This window comes from Corella eumyota, chromosome 2 (genome assembly GCF_963082875.1).
Source record: "Corella eumyota chromosome 2, kaCorEumy4.1, whole genome shotgun sequence".
Lineage (NCBI taxonomy): Eukaryota > Metazoa > Chordata > Ascidiacea > Phlebobranchia > Corellidae > Corella > Corella eumyota.
This window is the reverse complement of record NC_137491.1, coordinates 20,087,939-20,106,186: the sequence shown is the minus strand read 5'-3', so window position 1 is coordinate 20,106,186 and position 18,248 is coordinate 20,087,939. Positions and strand designations below refer to the sequence as shown.

The 18,248-nt window shown below is 28.0% G+C and overlaps 1 protein-coding gene across 2 annotated transcripts; it reads right to left on the bottom strand.

Moving 5' to 3' along the window:
* Positions 1 to 93: 93 nt before the first annotated feature.
* On the bottom strand, positions 94 to 13,522 carry LOC145742090 (uncharacterized). 2 transcript variants are annotated; one of them, XM_082559843.1, is made up of 30 exons: positions 13,431 to 13,522; positions 13,181 to 13,301; positions 12,430 to 12,590; positions 11,374 to 11,538; positions 10,978 to 11,010; positions 10,377 to 10,488; positions 10,045 to 10,260; positions 9,739 to 9,778; positions 9,420 to 9,531; positions 9,253 to 9,338; positions 9,053 to 9,186; positions 8,678 to 8,811; positions 7,875 to 8,356; positions 7,625 to 7,778; positions 7,164 to 7,236; positions 6,883 to 6,956; positions 6,228 to 6,365; positions 6,055 to 6,094; positions 5,781 to 5,879; positions 5,535 to 5,654; positions 5,123 to 5,251; positions 4,668 to 4,715; positions 3,959 to 4,121; positions 3,715 to 3,859; positions 3,222 to 3,297; positions 2,897 to 2,952; positions 2,667 to 2,769; positions 1,904 to 2,022; positions 1,710 to 1,830; positions 95 to 947 (listed from the first exon to the last, which is right to left on the bottom strand). In XM_082559843.1, exons 1-30 carry the CDS (start codon positions 13,482 to 13,484, stop codon positions 787 to 789), a joined length of 3,669 nt encoding a protein of 1,222 aa, XP_082415969.1. In that variant the 5' UTR covers positions 13,485 to 13,522; the 3' UTR covers positions 95 to 786. The 2 variants fall into 2 exon arrangements, with proteins under 2 accessions (XP_082415970.1, XP_082415969.1); XM_082559844.1 differs by lacking the exon at positions 6,228 to 6,365 and having other exon boundaries at positions 94 to 947.
* Between the last annotated feature and the right edge of the window lie 4,726 nt (positions 13,523 to 18,248).

Genomic DNA, 18,248 nt, shown 5'->3' with positions numbered 1-18,248 from the left:
GTACAAAAGCACCTACAAGTGTAAAACATTTTTTAAATCCATTTGAATATATGAGTTAAGTATGTATATTCTTATTACTAACTTTTATAGAAGTGTACTAAATAGAGTTGTATATAGTAAGGACTATTTAGTTATAAACACTAAAAAAGAAGGCAAGCAAAAATAACAAAAAAAAACCTAACAAAAAATAATGTTATTTTAATTTTATCAGACTATACTAAAGTTTAACTTTTTAAACTTAAATTTTTCAGTAACTAATAACGTTCTTTCACCAAGCACATACTATACATAAAAGTTCAACTAAAAAGTTCAAAAACTGCAAAAAGAGAAACTACAAAAACTAAATGAAAAAGATCATATTTATGCAATACAGTATAGATTAATGTTAGGGTTTTATAAAAAAACTTGTTAAATGGTACTAAATAAATTGTGAAGAAAATAAATTGAAGTGTGAGAATTGTTGAAAATGTAGAGTTGACTGCATGAACACAGTTTTATTATTTTTACAGTGTTGATAAATCGAAATACATTAAGCACCAAAAATTTGTCCAATTTTTTACAATTCAAAAATCAAAAACATATTAATTTTGATACCAATCCATAAAAGTTTTTAGAAACCCATGTTTTACTTTATGTTATCTCATTTAACAGCTTCTTTTAAAAATTTAATTATTTTGTTTTATGTTATTTCTTTCAACAGCTTCTTTTAAAAATGCAAGACTTCAAAATAATCTTCTTAAATTTTATTAAATTCAATTTGAATCATTCCTCCAAAAAATTAATATTTTATTTTTTTGGTTTTCCGACATTACTCCACAAAGAAGAGTGAATAGTAAAAGCGTGAATAGCTACAGATAAGGTTTTTGAAGCAGTTGGGGAGAACGAACGTTGACCAGAATTATATTTAAATAATTTATCTACCATGCCAGGTTTAACATGAGCGGGACCTGAAAAAAAAAATTAAATTTTAACTATTTTTTGTATTTATTTCGGGCTTAATAAATATAGAGAAAATTTGATGGATATTTTTGAATGCTCTTTTTATTTTAGTTGAAATGTTCTTTATTTAAGCAACTTTACAAATATCAAGTCAAATACTATTTAAATAAATTGGGAAGAATGTAATCTTTGAAAAGTAAATTGTCTTTATTACCAGAGTTTCATAATGTTTGTGCTATTTTACCCAGAAATATATTAAACATCAAAAGCAGAGTAAATTTATAAAGAGTAAATTTACTCTTATTAGATAAGAGTAACTTTTATGAAGATTTTTAAATGTTTTTTTAATTTTTTTTTAATATTTAAAGTGTTATGTTACAGAGTTTTGCAATTTTGTAAGTGATGTATATAGCACGTTAGTATAGTTGACACTGAATCACAAAATGGCTTTAAAACCTTTAAAAAATGTCTGTGGTACTCACAATTTAATTTTTTTAAATACTAAAAAATGATTAACATAAAAAACCAGGTTACCATATTTTTTGTGTGACGTAGAAAGTACTAAATAGCGTAGTGAATGTATACAAGCTAGTACTTTCTACGTCATCACCAACGGGACTTCCCTTTTCTTTTTTTTTAATTAATTTTAATTTTTTTTAAGTTGTATAACTTAAAAAGTTAAAATCTTTTTTGTGTTTAGCGACACCAACTTTATTAATTTTTGAGTAAAAAAATATTGCTAATATATGACTTTAAATAAACAAACTTACCACTGCCTGCGAGTCTTGACAATTTCTCAATCTTCGGAATAAAAATATAAACTCCTCTGTACTGACATTTATCATCACGGAATAAGATCATAAAATGCTTAAATTCACTATCTTGTAAAACCTAAAAAATATTAAAAAAGCAATCATCAATTTTTTTGAATATTAAATTTTAACTTTGAGGATAAACTAAATACCTCAATGACTTTATTTCTGGTGACCTCGTTGACCTTTCCTGATAAACAACAATGACTTAGCGCGTTTTGGATGAGTGATTTGTTCGATTTAACGATCAACTCTTTAAACAATTTTGGACCTGAGAAAAAAATTAAATTTAACCAAACTTAATAGATGGCATATTACAAAATCACCATTTTAATTAACCCCCTTTTCCTTTAACCCCTTATTTGAGAAATGTTTTTAAATTTACCAAGAAAATTTTAAACTTAATTTTAGTAAAATGTTGTTTTCGAAAATTTTGATTTTAGAAATCAGTCTTTTCAAAATGTTGTTATGTGTGTAAACTGATACTAACTGCAAAATACTTATGTAATATTTTGTAACTGTATATAAGAAAATTATTATTAACCTAATAAGAACCATTGTCTTTACTACATGAGATCCTGGGTTTGATCTCCACTGCTTTCATGATATAGCACTTTTGAGTAAGGCGCTATAAACTCCTGTTAAGCTAATACTTAATCAGCAGCTTAATCATAAAGCAATAAACCTATAAACTGTTGAAGTCAACTCGAGACTGGGTCAGTCGAAACTGATGTTACTTATGTTTAGGTCGTAAAGTTGTTCTTTCCACAATGAGGATAAATAACGGCATAAAATGACCAACTAGGCCAATCGATAACATAGTTTTCGGTGTATGATCAAATACCAAATAAAATGTATTTAGTTTGTGTTAGTTTGAAACAAGATCAACCTGACAAGTCAAACAAAGATACAAACCTGTATATTCTCCATGTGATCCCACAGAGCTTGTTGACTCTGTATCAGAACTCCTTACTTGAGATGGAGGTCCTCTTGGTCTAGATGGGGCAGGGGAGATATACTTGAAATGTATTTTAACTTTATTGTTAAAAGAAGGTTAATTTTAGTGTATTTTTCATTGCTAAAAGTTTAGGGAGTTTAAACAGGGTTAATTTTTAATCTTGGCAACTAACATTAAAACAACTTACAGTCACATTAGGTAGAATTTGATGCAAATTTGGGGTGGATGGACGAGATGTTGTAGCTGAAATAAAAACATAAAACGTCAGAAGTTAGCTTAAAAATAAAAAAGTTTACATTTTACTAAAAAATTAGCTACAAATTTTACAATGTTTTGTGAGTCTTAAAAACAAAGTAAAACATCAACAGGCTAATAAAAAAATATTAGCAAGTAACTGGTATATAAATTCTATTAAATTGTGACCAAAATAAAATAATAAAAGGTCAATGTTACTCTTTTAACACCAAAAATAATTAAAAAAAATAAGGTTAAATTTCTACTTATGAACAAACCTTGTGGTTGGATTGGTTCATTTAAAAATTCCAACATTGGATCCACAATTTCTTTCTTCTTTCTTGATGAAGATGGCTACGACGTAAAAACTTTGTTAGGTAAATAAAATAAACTGCATAACATTTATAAGGCTCTGAACATTTTTTTAACCACAGGGTCTTAGGTTAAATTCCCATTGCTGGCAAGACATTAAAAACTTAATAAAAGGGTAACTTTGCTTCTTTACTTTTTAGCACCAAAATTCTGGATTTATATCTTATTGCCAGCAAGAAATTAAAAACTTAAAAAATATGTTACTAATGCTGAAATTCATTTTATATTAACCCCAAGGTTTTAAGTTAAAATCCTATTCTAGTAAGATAATGAATCAGTTAATATTATACATCCTCTTATTTGCCAAATCAAAAACTATAATCAATTAGGTTAATATCTACAGAATTAAGAAAGTCAACAAAATTTTAAAAAATCCATAAAATCTATAGGTGTTTTTACCTTTTTTACTTTTTCTTTGGAGTTAAGAAAGTTAATGCCTTGATTATTTCTCTCTTGTGCCTTTTTCTCTTTGTATTCTCTCAATCTTTTTTCTCTTCTTTCTTTTTCTTCTTCTCTTTTCTGCCAGATCTTCTCTTGTATTTGACTAAAGAATAAAAAAACTGTCACAAAAAAAAATTAAAAAAAGGGTATCTAAAAAATATTTGTAAACACATTTTGACTAAAATTATCTGACAACACTGACCGTTGTTTAATTTGTTTTTCTTCTTTCTCTTTTTGTCTCAAAAACTGTTGCTCTCTCGTTTGCTCTTCTTTCTTTAAACGACTCATCAAAAATTGTTCCTTCTTCTTCTCCTGTGTCTTTTTCTGATCGTTGTCGGTGTTCTCAGATATCTCATAACCAAGTCCTACCCAATAGAATAGAATAAATGATTTTTTTTCGTATATATCTTTATCCTCGATGCAGGAAAGTCGAATGCGCGACTTAAACATAGAGTAACATAAGTTATTCCGACCCAGTCTCGAGTTGCCTGTGGCAGTTTAGGATATTATATAGATTATGATAATTATATTGCTGAATAAGTGCTCTCAGCAGGAGTTTATACCGTTTATAGCACCTTACTCAAGGGCGCTACAGTATGAGATCAGTGGGGATTAACCCCACGACCTCATGTTTGGTGTTACAAGTGTTCTTACCACTACACCACGCTGCCGGTTTTAATATATTTGTTTATACTCGATTTTAATCTATTTCATGAAGGCGAACTTCTACCACTTCAAGGTATTAGTTGGTTTTATAATTTTTGGATATTGTTGGTCCCTAAAATATCAGGGTCAATTAAAAGCAAATGTTAACATTCTACTTATGTAAGAATAAAGGTTGTAACCACAATATCATGAAAATAATGACAGTAACAACAAGAAATTTTTTTTTGTAAAATACATTTTTTCACCTGATCTGTTATGAGCATTAACAAGAGTAACTTCTAGTTGTTCATTTGCTAAAAATATTAAAAGTTAAATTTTAGTTATTGTTACTGTTGATAGTGCGAGAAAAAAGTAAAACAAATAGTAAAAAAGAACATCCTCAAAAAAGGTAAATGCTTTTCATTATGGGTTATATAACTATAAACCATTTTACTTAATAGACATAGTTCAAAAAAACATAAATTGGAAAAGAATATTTTATCAAAATTTATGTCAACATTTATCAAAAAAGGAAATGTCAACAAATGGTTTTAGATGATATGCCAGTAAAATGGCAACAAATGGTTTTAGATGATATGCCAGTAAACCACTTTATAGAAAAAACAAAGTTAATAAAAATTATTTTATCGGTCATAAAAAGGTGTTTTAGAACGATATAGCAAACTATTTATTTAAAAAAAAAACAACAACTTCTTCTTACAAGGTCCTGGTTGAGGAGATTTAGCAGGAGTTGATTGACAAGAAGCAACTTTTAAGTTATCCTGAAACTTGGAATAACAAATCGATTCCTCATTGAGGATGGGAGGTTGTGGGTCTTCTTCGATGTTCACTGGATGAAAAAATAAAAAAAAGGGTAAAAAATTCAAAAGTTTAAATAAAAAGTAAAAAATAAATTCAAAATTTAAAAAAGGCAAAATTTTAAAGAATTAAAAATAAAAGAAAAATTTATTTTAAAAGTTTAAATAAAAGATAAAAAAATACAAAATAGTTAAAAACAAAAATAAATTATCTAAGAACAAGAAAAAAACAAAATATAGTAATAATAATATTTTTAATTTTATTTAAAGTTCTTTTTAATTTTTATAATTTTTTTTAAATTTTTTTATAAGAACCTGTTTGATTTTGATTGTTTGGAAATAAGTTTCTTCGAGATCGTGACTCGTTGGATTCACCACTAGTGGGAGCTTCATTTATTTTCAGGGTTTCCGAGTTTAAAACAAGATCACGAATTTCTAAGACAAAAATTCAAAAAAAAAAAGATTTTTATTTATCAAAATTTATGCACAAAAAATAACAGTTTCTAATAAAAAAACTAATTTGCGGAAATAAAAATATTGGATAAACCAAAATAAAAATACCTTCAGCCTGATATTGAGTTTGAAGAATATTTTGATTTTTATTTATTGATAAAGTTTCAGAATGTAATATTGCATCGTGAAATTCTTGTACTTTTGGATCTAAAATTAAATAAAAAATAGTTTTTTAAACTATTAAATGAAGTACAAGTTGCAACAACTAGTTTTTTTACATAACTAGTAATTCCAAATTTACAAAAATATAAGCACAAAATTAAGCTAAATAATTGGATTAAAAATGATAAAATCTAAAAAACCAAAATAATTAGATTATCACCTGTTTGGCCAGTTGGAAAATATTTTGAAATCAATAACTCCTAAAAATAAAACATAAAAATAAAAAATTTAAGTAAAACTAAATAGTTAATAAAATATAACAAAAAACAGTATGTAAGGTCCTGGGTTTAATTCCTAGCATAGGAAATGGAATTAATTAAAAACACTATATACCAACTCTCTTGCAAAAGTATGTGGGATTGAATTATTGTTGTTAACATTGTTAGCTTCCCAAATATGCTGACATCTAGTGTTTGGTTGGTTTATTTCATGGAAACCCTGTTTGGTGTTGTTAGTTTGTGTGCTTTTATTCTACAAATAATAACAAAATTCAAGCTATATTAATACTAGTTGTTTGCCTGTCCTGTGAAAGCATTACTTTAGCATGAATTATTTTTTCAACCAACAGCTTGGTGTAGTGGCAAGAACACTTGCTAAACAACTTGAGGTCGTAGGTTCAATCCCCATCGCTCTCATGTTGTAGCGCCCTTGAGTAAAGCACTATAAACGGTATAAACATCTGCTGAGCCAGCACTTAATCAGCAGCATAATTACCGGGCAAATATAATCTATAATATCCAAAACTGCCACAGGCAACTCGAGACTGGGCTGGCATTCCCACATCAAGGATAAATTATGATACAAAAAAGGGATTTTAACTAGTTTTAAATATAAAATATTTTTATATTTTTTAAAGGTCTATAGATAATACATAAGCATTTTTTGCATTGAACTACATTATAACCCCAACATAACATTATAAACCCAACAAAAAACATTATAAACCCAACAAAAATTAAAAATTAAAATAAATACTTGATGTTATCACCTGAACTAAATGATTTATTGCTTTCCAAGTTGTAAATTTTTTGTTGTTGTTGTAATTTCTTGATGTAGATGCTCCTAAAATAAAAATAATAAAATTAATGTAGTTCAACAAATTTTTTACAAAAACATTAATATCATAAAACAGCTTTTAATTATGCCTGAATATTGAAAGAATTAAAGTTATAAACAAAAACGGTAGCAAATATTGCCATATCTTAAATAATATTAAATATATTTATCATTAAAATAACAAAATTGAAAAATATGAAATTTTTTATTAACCTGAGTATCTTGAATCTACAGATGAACTTGAACTAGAGGTTTGATGACTTCTTTGTGGATGGTTTTCAACTTTCTGTTAAAAAATGTAATCAAGTTTTTATTTGTATTAAATGCTATATTCGTTAATGTCTAATTCAAGAAATATTTTTGGAGTTTTTTTATTAGGATTTAGGTGATTTTAACTTTTAAAAGGGCATTTGAAAGTTTCTATATTTGGGGTCAATAGTGAGAAGTTGTACATGATATAATTACCACAACAGGTAATTTTTGTTAAAAAAGTGGTTGAATAAATATTTGCACCTAATATTTTTACTAAAATCAAGTTTTTTTTTTTTTGCATGAGTCAAAGAGTTTTTAGTTTTATTTACAATGTAGGAAGGAGTAATTGTGTAAAGGGGGTAATTGTGTAGAATTTCTGGGGAAAAGAGGGTAGTTTAAAAAGTCAACAATTACAAACTTACCAGTAAAGCAGGGTTGTTGTAACTTTGTTTATTAATCACTGGATAACCTCTAGCTATAGCTCCATGCTCTGACATTCCATTATTAACAACATAGCTCAGTTGAGAGCTGTTAATAGATGGTTTAAAGTTGTGTTTTTCAGGTGAAAACTCAGCACTAAACAAGAAAAATTGTGGTAAAAATCTAGGCCCACCTTATTTATTGTAACCCTAAGAATTTTTTTTTCAAAATTCTAAAAATGTTTTTTTTTACCTTTGTGCTGACAAAGTTGCAGTTTTGCTTGAATAAATATCAGAGTTCGTAACCTCAGATTTTGCAAGGTCAGAGGTTACCCTAGATCGTGCAGTGTCAGAGTTCATGACCCCTGATCTTGTGAAGTCGGAGTTCATGACCCTAGATCTTGCAGTGCCATAGTCTGTCACCTCAGATCTTCTAAAATCAGAGTTCATGACCCCAGATCTTAAAGTTTCTAGGTTCGTGACCCCAGATTTTATGACATCAGAGTTCATGACCTCACTTGATGCAAATGTGACCTCAGTAAACTCAGATGACCCAGAGTTCATAAGGTCAAGAGGTTGTGCTCTAAAAGTCGTCTGAGCACTTGGAATCGTCCGATAAGTTTCTAGGATTAAATCTTCATGGTTGAAAGCATTTGTGGACATGGTTGATTGTGATTGGTTGGTTTTTTGGGGGCGTGTCACAAATCCGTTCCAATCGAGATCATTTTGTAAACTCTAAAAAAATTTAAATTCTTAAACTAAAATAAGTTTAATATTATTTTACAAATGTTTATTAAAGACACTATCTGATAGCCCCAGAGACAGCACTTTAATTGGCTTAATATAGTAGCAACTTTCAACTAAGACTTGTCTGCAATAATTGACCAGCATACCACAAATGACAGTTTTTTGTACACATGGCTGTTTTATATATAAATATAGAAGTTTATACCGTTTGGTATTTTGCTAGATTAAGGTAAAATATACTCAAAATACCTTATTTAACAATTTGCAACATTTTTTGGCATTTATAAAATCCCAAGTTTTTACTCCTACCCTTTCAGTAGAGTTGGTTCTTGTTGATAATATTTCTTCTATCTCTGGGTCACTGCTAACATCAACATTTCCCAATAATCCAGTTTGTTGTACTTCTGTTCTCTGCCAGAATTTGTGCGAGGGCAATTTCTTTTCTGTCAGAACCACAAAATAATTTGTTTAAAAAAAATTTCAATAATAATTTTTTTTTTTTTGTTTAATATTTAAAAGTGATAATTTTATGTATACACTTATTCTAAAAAGTAATAACAAAAGAAAAATGGTGTTAAAATATAACTTTACTAAAACTTTTCAGGTTTCAGGTGGCATAAAGTCTAAAATAAAAAGATTCAAAAGTAAACTTAAAAAACAAAAAATTTTAAAAATCAATTTTACCAGCTGATTTGCTCTGATAAAAGTTAACGAAATCTCCTTGTTGATTATTATTGTGATGTAATTCATCATTTAATTGCTGGTTTGTGATGTCATCGAGTGAGATTGATTTTCGCAACGAATTATCAACAAACCTTCTAAAAAAATTTATTTTTTTTAATTTAGCAAAAATAAAAAAAATTTCGAAGATTTTAATATTTTACTTTTTATGTCTCGATCCTGGTTTTTGTTGTTGTGGTCTTCTTGGTAACAAGGGTTGATTGTTGTTCTTTGTGACATCATAACTAGCCTAAAAATATTTTTAAAATTAAATTTATTTACACAGTCTTATTAAAAAATTCAAAATTTTGATTTAAATTCAAAATTTTACCAAATTTTCTACATTGTTGGAAGAAGTGACAGAATGAGTTGGCAACACTGGTTTTTTTTGTTGGGGAAACACTGTTTTTGAGGTAGAAGGTTCAAGTTGGTTTGAAGATAAACTTAAAAAATAATTATTTTGTATTTATTAAAAATTTACTTATTGTTATTGAATTGAGTTACTAAAAAAAATAAAATAAAACCTTAATTTAAAAAAATATTATTTAAAAAGTATTGAAGTTTGTTTTTTGAAAATAACTTTACTAATATTAATTATATATCTTTAAAAATAATTAATTGTTTTTAGACAAAGTTTTGTTAAAAAATACCTTGGTTGTGTAGTTATATCTGTGGACTGGTTCAAATCATCTAAAAAACAAAAAATTTTAAAGATAATTTATTATTATTAACTGTTCATTAAAATTTTAATTATCTTTTTAAACAATAATCTGGGATACTTTTAATGTAGGTAGGTTTACTTTACAGCCTAATTATAGATCAATTTTTATTGCCCTGATGACTCAGTATTAAGTTGACTTTGATAGTCTGGTATTCCGTTGACCTTTTAATATCATCCGCCCATTTACTTATCAATTAGGTATTAGTAAATAACTTAAAGCATATCTTAAAACTACCTTTTTGCGGTACCAGTTTTCTTTCCATTTCAAGACTAAAAAATAAGCACGAAAAAAAAGTTGTGAAGTTAATTTTAAGTTCCTCCGAGCAGTTGATAAAGTCCTGTGGAGTCAAGGATGTTGGGATAATAAGAACTGATGTGTTGCAGAAGTTTAAAGCTATTGTTAAATCATGAAGAGAATCAGCAATTGAGTTGTTCTCATTTAAGGAAATATCTGAAAAATTGTTAAAAAATATAAAGTTCACAAAAAACTGTAATAAAATATGTAACAGAATATTGTTTAACAAATAGAGTTTTAAGATTACATTTATCTAAAATATATAGACTAACCTTTTAATAGAAAATTTTGTGGAAAATAATAATGAAGTAATAAAGATAAAACGGCACTGTCACAAATATCATCCAACTTATTTGTTATTTGTGGAAAGAAAATATCACTGTTCTGTAATAAACATTAAATATTAGGAAAAAAGTTGTCTATTAAATAGTGTAAACAAATGTTACAATAGTTTTAAATTTAACAATATCACATTTTTATTTATTTACTAATAAAAACTTGAATAAAATATGAGATATGTTGAAATAAAATGTAGTATTACTAACTTAAATGAAATTTAAATATATTGGTATCTATTTTTAACCTTTGACGTATATTATTTACTAAACTTTTAAATTTTAAATAACCATTATAGTTGTAATATAATACCACATTGTGTTTCACTTTATTTAAAAAAATTCTATGTTATATATACTATGTATATGTTGTAAAATATATAAAAATCAGTATTACATCTATATTGAAAGTAAATTTAGTAATACTTTATAAAACTATATATATATATATATATATATATATATAATTAGGTATTTTAAATATGTGTTAAACTAACAAATTAAACAAACAATATGGTCATCTGAATAAATAACTTACATGCTTTTCTTTCTCTTTGATACTTAATATCACCTAAATAAAGAAAATAAATATATTTTAATTACAAAATAAACAATTAATAAAGCCCTTAAAACCAATGTACATTTTTAAAACTTTTGTTTATAAACAGTTATTACGAAAAAAATAATTTAAAAATGGTTCAGAAAATGAAATGTTTTTTAGAACATTAATAAACATGCACTTTATAATAATTTAAATATAACCATTTATTATAAATAAACAAACAGTTGCAAAAACATAATAATTATCAATCCTATAATTAAGGTATTAGGAAGATTAGGTTGCATATTATACAGTTCATGTAAGCACAAAAAGCTTAAAATTAGATTTGTCTTAAAAAAAAAACAATTTAAATTCTTTTTTTTTTACTCATACCTTTTTCATCCATAACACTATAGCATCATCAACATTATTGGGGAGATCTTGAGAAGGTGAAAATTTGTAAATATTTTTTACTTTTGAAACAACGTTACCAATTGGCATCCATACAAATGAACACGCAGCAGTCATTAGCATATCAATAAGAGTTAAGTGAACTTCCTATAAGAAAAAAAAAGGTTAATTGCTGTTAAAATTCTTTTTAATATATAATATATACAAAATCAAAGTTTAAGGTATATATATATATATATATAATTACTAGGGATGGGCCAATCGAATCCTAGTCCGAGTACTCGGCCCGAGTATTAAGCATATTTTAATACTCGTGCTCGTCGAGCATTTTTTAGTACTCGGACGCCGAGTAATAATTTGTCATTTAAGATCGTATACGATTTACTAAACATAAAAAAACACGAGGTTTGCCTTTTTCTAATAATTTATAATCTACTCTCAATTATATCACGTTATTTAAGCAACAATTGCGCAACTAATACACTTTTAACTACACTTTTTTTACTAAATTTTACGCATAATAAATTTGAGACTTAAACATTTTCGTTTGGACTTAAAATGATATTGCTATCAGCGGTAAGTAGTTTTGCCAACGTTAAACCTTTTATAATCCATAAATACGTGTTTTTTGGCAAATTTTGCATTTTTAAAATTATGCGAGAAAGATTCTCGTGAACAATTATATACGTTTAAATGACGCATAACCGAGTACTCGGACTCGGCCGAGTATCGCGACAAAATACTCGGGCTCGTCGAATCCGAGTAGTTTGGATTTCAGCCCATCCCTAATAATTACAAATATCAAAAGTTTACATTTTTCAAAGTCATAAAAAATAGCAAATAAGGGAAAATAAAATTGGTTTGTGAATGTTTTTATCTATCTAAGCATAAACTTCATATATTATAAGACACAAATGAATAGAATTTTTGGCATGTTTTTTTTAACAAAAAATGACGAGGAATTTCAAATTTAAAAATTTTTCTAATAAAGTGAATTTTCTTATAACTAACTCAAGAATCAATTAAAACGACACTTACAGTTTTTAATGGTTTGGCAGATAGAGATTCCGCTGAAACAACAGTGTCATTCTGCAGAATATACATTCCGTGCCTGCATAAAGTTTTAACTACACCGTCCAAATCATTAACTTGGCTTAATTCCTTGAAAATGTATAGAATTACAAACTGGTAAGCATCACCTACAAACAAAATAATATTTTTACAAAGGTTGCCATACTAGTTGCATTTAAATAGTAATATTTTAAATTTCAAAGCAAAAAGAAGGGTTTAATCTTAAACTTTTTTTTTTTGTATTTATCTTAATTCTCGATATGGGAAGGGTCGAATGCCCGACTTAAACATAGAGTAACAACTGTTACTCTGACCCAGTCTCGAGTTGCCTGTAGCAGTTTGGGATATTATAGATTATAATTCCCCGGTAATTATGCTGCTGATTAAGTGCTAGCTCAACAGAAGTTCATACTGTTTATAGCACCTTACTCAAGAGCACTACAGCATGAGAGCAGTGGGGATTAAACCCACGACCTCATGTGTGGTGTAGCAAGTGTTCTTACCACTATACACCACACTGCCGGTAAACTTGAAAAAGCGTTTACATATATATATACTCTAGATATTTATAAAAATAATTAGGCTAAGCAAGTTATATATTTATTTATGTATATATGTAATAAGCATGGTTAACTAATAGATAGCTGTATGAATTGGCACTTTCTTTACATTTTTATCATTTTTTTAATTAAAACTTTTTGTTAAATGAAATATTTACCATCAATTAAATTTTCCTCCAATAAATCTTGTTTGTCCTCCATTTTAATGTTGGCAAATGAAAATTGTGAGCCAACTTTTATCGAAGCCACGTCGAGAATCCATGAAAAAGAATTATTTATCTAAAAATATTTAATTTAAAATCAAAACAAAATTTATAAAATAATTTGTAAAATTACTAATAATTACTAACCGACTAAAAATTTTAGTTAAAAACTTTGATTCAATATCATTTTATTAATATGTTAAACCTTTGCAGTTTTAGCATTATAATTTCCATCAATTGGGATGTTTGGAGGTTTCATCTTTATTTAAAGTTTTTAAACTTATTCAGTTAGTATCTAAAAGTAAATAAAGATAACCTTTAGTAGCAAAACAAAATTTAGTATATACAACATGATGACATTTGTATAATCTGTCTTCATCGGGCCATATTAAAATTTTCACACTGACAGATTGTCATTAAAATGACAGAATAATTGCTTGGTAGACTGTCAAGCTAGGTTGACTGTTGTCTGTCATCTAACAATAACAAAACTGGCAGCATAATGTAATGATCACTGATAGAGCATTCGTCATCATTACATGAGGTTCAGGGTTCGATTTCCACTACTCTTATAAAGAAGACCTTAAGTAATGTGAGTAACGCGCCACAAAAACAGTGTGCTGAAAAAATAAACAATCGACACCTTAATTTCGAGCATTTGTATTTTAATATCCCAAACTGTCAAAAGCAACTCGAGATTAGGTTGGGGTAACTGATGTTTCTCTATGTTAAGGTCGTGGATGGGCCTTCCCACATCGAGGATAAATATAAAAAACATAAATAAAATCTAAACGTCAAGTCAAACCGAATAAAAAGTTTCTTTTGTTGTTAATTTTCAATACAAGAAAGTTGTACGTAATAAAACATTATATATACCTCACTTTATATTTAAATTTATTTTAAAACGAGAAAAACGAAAACTCAAAGTTTAAAAAAATAACAACATCAAAATATTTATTAAAACTGAAAATAAATAAGTCACGTGACGTTTTAGCGATGCGTGAAATTTAAGAAAATAGAAATCCTCTTAGTTTTTTTGATAAATTTTGACAAACCACCCAAAACAAACTCTTAGCACAACTACAAATATTTTAAAATAAAAAAAAAATAATATTTAAAATTATATTTTAAATTTATCAATGCCCTAAAATACATTTCGTTTAACTTTTTTGTATAAATATTATTTTTGTAGTTAAAAAAAAAGCTTTTGGTAAGGGTTATGCGTATGTAGTTCTTACAAATTGTATGTTTGGTTAACTGTTTTTTAGCAATGAAACAGTAATCCGTAGGCGATTTGTAATATTTTTCAATTAAACAACGTTAACTGTTTAATTTTTTTAAACTAATCTTAATTTTATTTCTATTCATAATTAGATTTGAATATATAACCAACAACAACACAAATATATAACAACAACAACAACAACAAGGCTGTGTTTTTTATAACAAACAAAAACAATACTGTTTTCTTACCTTTAAGTTGTTCAGCCTAGGCAATATGTGTTATTTTTAGTAAGAAGTTTTGGAATTAATCTATATGCAATTAAAACGCATTAAATATGATAAAAATATACAAAACTAAAATGGATTGCTATTCTTTGTATGATTTATAAGATATCAGGTATCATGAGAAATTTATACCGGCAGCATAGTGTAGTGGTAAGAACACTTGCTACACCACTAATGAGGTCGTGGGTCCAATCCTCACTGTTCTCATGCTGTAGCGCCCTTGAGTAAGGCGCTATAAACAGTATGAACTCATGCTGAGTCAGCACTTAATCAGCAGCGTATTTATCGGGTAATTATAATCTTTATAATATTCCAAATTGCCACAGGCAACTCGAGACTGGGTCGGAGTAACTGATGTTACTCTATGTTTAAGTCGCGCATTCGACTTTTCCACATCGAGGATAAAGATATCTACAAAAAAAAATCATACAAAGAAACAATTACAAATGTTTAAAAGTAAGCAAAAAAGAAATACGATTATTCAAAACAAACAAGGTTGTGTTTGTCGTACCAAGCGATACTGTTCCCTCACATTTAAGTTATTCAGCCATAAAACATATCACCACAGTCAACAAAGGCAGCGTACACCGTTTCACTATAAGTTTTCAAATACAAGTTTTAAGTTTAGGTTGTAAAACCAGTTAGCAAAATCATGGACAACTTAATTTCTATCGAAGGAACGACCGATATTGGTGAAATAACATTTGTTAGAACAAGCAAACCTGATCTAAATGCTTATGCAGCCAGGTAAGTTAAATATTAAAAAGTATTTTTAAGGTAAAACGGAAATTACTGTTAATACTAATAACTTGTGTATTTTTTAGAAAACGAGAAAACTTTAATGATGTCACTATTAAGTGTGGGGGTGTATCAATCCCAGCAAACAAAATGGTTTTGGCTTGCAACAGTCTCTACTTTGAAACAGCTTTTGACGTTCCGGTATATCAACAAAACCTATATATATATAACAAAACCTATATATATATATATATATAAGGTTAAAAATACCGACCGTATTTGATTGCTGGATAAAGTTTAAAATGTTAATTAGAATAAATAAAAAAACTGATGTTTTTAGATGAGAGAAAGATATTCCGGTTCGGTGGAAGTAGAACGATTTGATGCAACATCCATGAGATCAGTTATTGATTATATTTACAACGGAGAAGTCAAAATTAACGTCACCAATGTTTGCCAATTGCTTGATGCTGCTGAATATTTGCAAATAGAAGGTGAAAATTTTTTAATTTTTGCAAAAAAAAAATTTGCAAAAAAACAATAGTTCTATTTATAACTGGCTTACAATAAACAAAACTGTTTTTACATAACAGCAAAAATTGTTATAGCAAAGTATAAACGTTTAGGTTTATGCCAATAGTGAGTACAATAAAAACTTTGTTGTGTGGTTTGGATTAGTTTAGAAAACGAGTTATTTTTTTAGAAAATATTGTAAGTAATGTAAAATGTTTGTACAGGCTTAACCGTTATCTTGTTAATACTTAACATTGAACTTTTTTAATTTTAATTGAAAGCTTTCTACAGATCTAAAGGATAAATGTTTTTCTTATTTGCAAAAAGCAATTACTTGCCAAAACTGCTTTAATCTTCGCTTATTGGCTGTTCGTTACCATAGCGACAAACTTCGCAATGACGTCAGAGCGTTCATGCGCGGCAACTTTGATACGATTCTGTCACGTGATGAGTACAAGGAATTAACAGAAGATGATTTTTGTTTCATGTATTCAATTTGGAAAAAGGTAAGTTGTGAGTTTTCAAGATGTGAAAAGTTTTGCATAGGATCGTGTATGACATATTTTTGCTCCGTATTTAATTTTAAAAACTCGGTAATTACCTACCATGTGCATTTTTTTGTATATATCTTTATTCATGATGTGAGAAAGTCAAATGCGCGACTTAAACATAGAGTAACATCAGTTACTCCGACCCAGTCTCGAGTTGCCTGTGGCAGTTTGAGATAATATAGATTATAATTGCCTGATAATTATGCTGCTGATTGAGTACTGGCTCAGCAGAAGTTTATACCGTTTATAGCGCCTTACTCAAGGGCGCTACAGCATAAGATCAGTGGGGATTGAACCTACGATCTCATGTGTGGTGTAGCAAGTGTTCCTACCACTACACCACGCTGCCAGTTAATTATATTTAATAAAGGTTTTTAAGAAAAACGTTATCACCTAAACTAGATTGTAAAATTGGAATTTTCAATTTTAATATTTTAATTTGTACAGATTAGCAAGACGACTTTGTACAGAGCTGTTGTTGAATGGATCAAGTTTAAATTCGACGAACGTAAAGATCGCTTCCTTGAAGTTTTGGAGAAAGTGGATTTAAAACTTTGTGAACTTTCTTTGCTGTTTCTTAACAATGTTGTTGCACAAGAGGTTTGTTCTATAAATAAATTCTAATCAAAAATTTATTCACGTGTATAATAAACTATTATAAATTTAGGAATTTATTCAGGAAAATAAATCGTACATGAAAGCTGTCTGTGAAGCGATGAAGATTTTATCGTCTAAGGGTAATATTTATATATTTAAAAAGCAAATCAATTAAAATTTATTTTGATATTCATTTATGTATGTAACAGAAAACTTGCTTATCATCGGTGGAGATGATCGTTTTAACAAAGTTACTCAATACAACATTGCGCCCAACAAGTTTACTCAACTACAGGTAAACCTCTAATTAGTAATTTACAGAAAAAATTCACAACGAAGCAATCACAAAAATGTAATTAAAATAAAAGTAATATTTGGTAAAAAGAACTCTTGATGATTTTGTTTACGTCATCGGCGGTCTATACAAAGAAACGCCTATTGCTATATTTTATAGAATTAACGCTATACTAAAATGATATATATTTTTTGAGACAATGAATAAACGGTTTTTTAAATATAAAATCGTTTCTAATTTAAATATTATTTTACTAGGAACTTCCACAAGGCAGGGGCTCTCACCAATGTGTGACGTTGAACGATTTTGTTTACGTCATCGGTGGTCAAGCTGACAGTGGTACTCGGCTTGATACGGTTTATAAAATGAACGTGAAGGGAAATCCCCAAACTTGGGAGAAAGTTAAGTCAATGAACACAGCTAGAAATGTTGCAGGAGCAGCAGTTCTTAACGGTAATATCAAATATCAAAACACCCATCTTTTTCAAGTTTATAGTAATAACTAAAATATTATATTTTAGTTTAAATAATTAAATTTATTTTCTTTAAATAGGATTGATCTTTGTAACTGGTGGATTTCTGTATCCGATTATTCTGTCATCTGGAGAATATTATTTGGAAACAGTGAATATTTGGAACGAAATAGCTGACATGAAAAAACAAAGATATGGACACGAACTAGTTGAACTAAAAGGTGTAAAATTTTAGGAGCTCTATAAGCGTTGTCAGTCAATTTATAAAATGCGGAAAGGGCGGAATATTTATACCTTACCCTGATCTTCTCTTGTCCTTCCGTCCTTTCCGCATTTATTTTTGTACT

Bases quoted from the DNA above. Each gene is read 5' to 3' on its own strand.
- LOC145742090 (XM_082559843.1), bottom strand. From the start codon at position 13,484: ATGAAACCTCCAAACATCCCAATTGATGGAAATTATAATGCTAAAACT. The intron at 9,779-10,044 runs GTAGTTTTAAGA...TTTGTTTTTTAG, and splicing joins AAAACTGGTACCGCAAAAAG to ATGATTTGAACCAGTCCACA. The intron at 948-1,709 runs GTAAGTTTGTTT...TTTTTTTTTCAG, and splicing joins GTCAAGACTCGCAGGCAGTG to GTCCCGCTCATGTTAAACCT.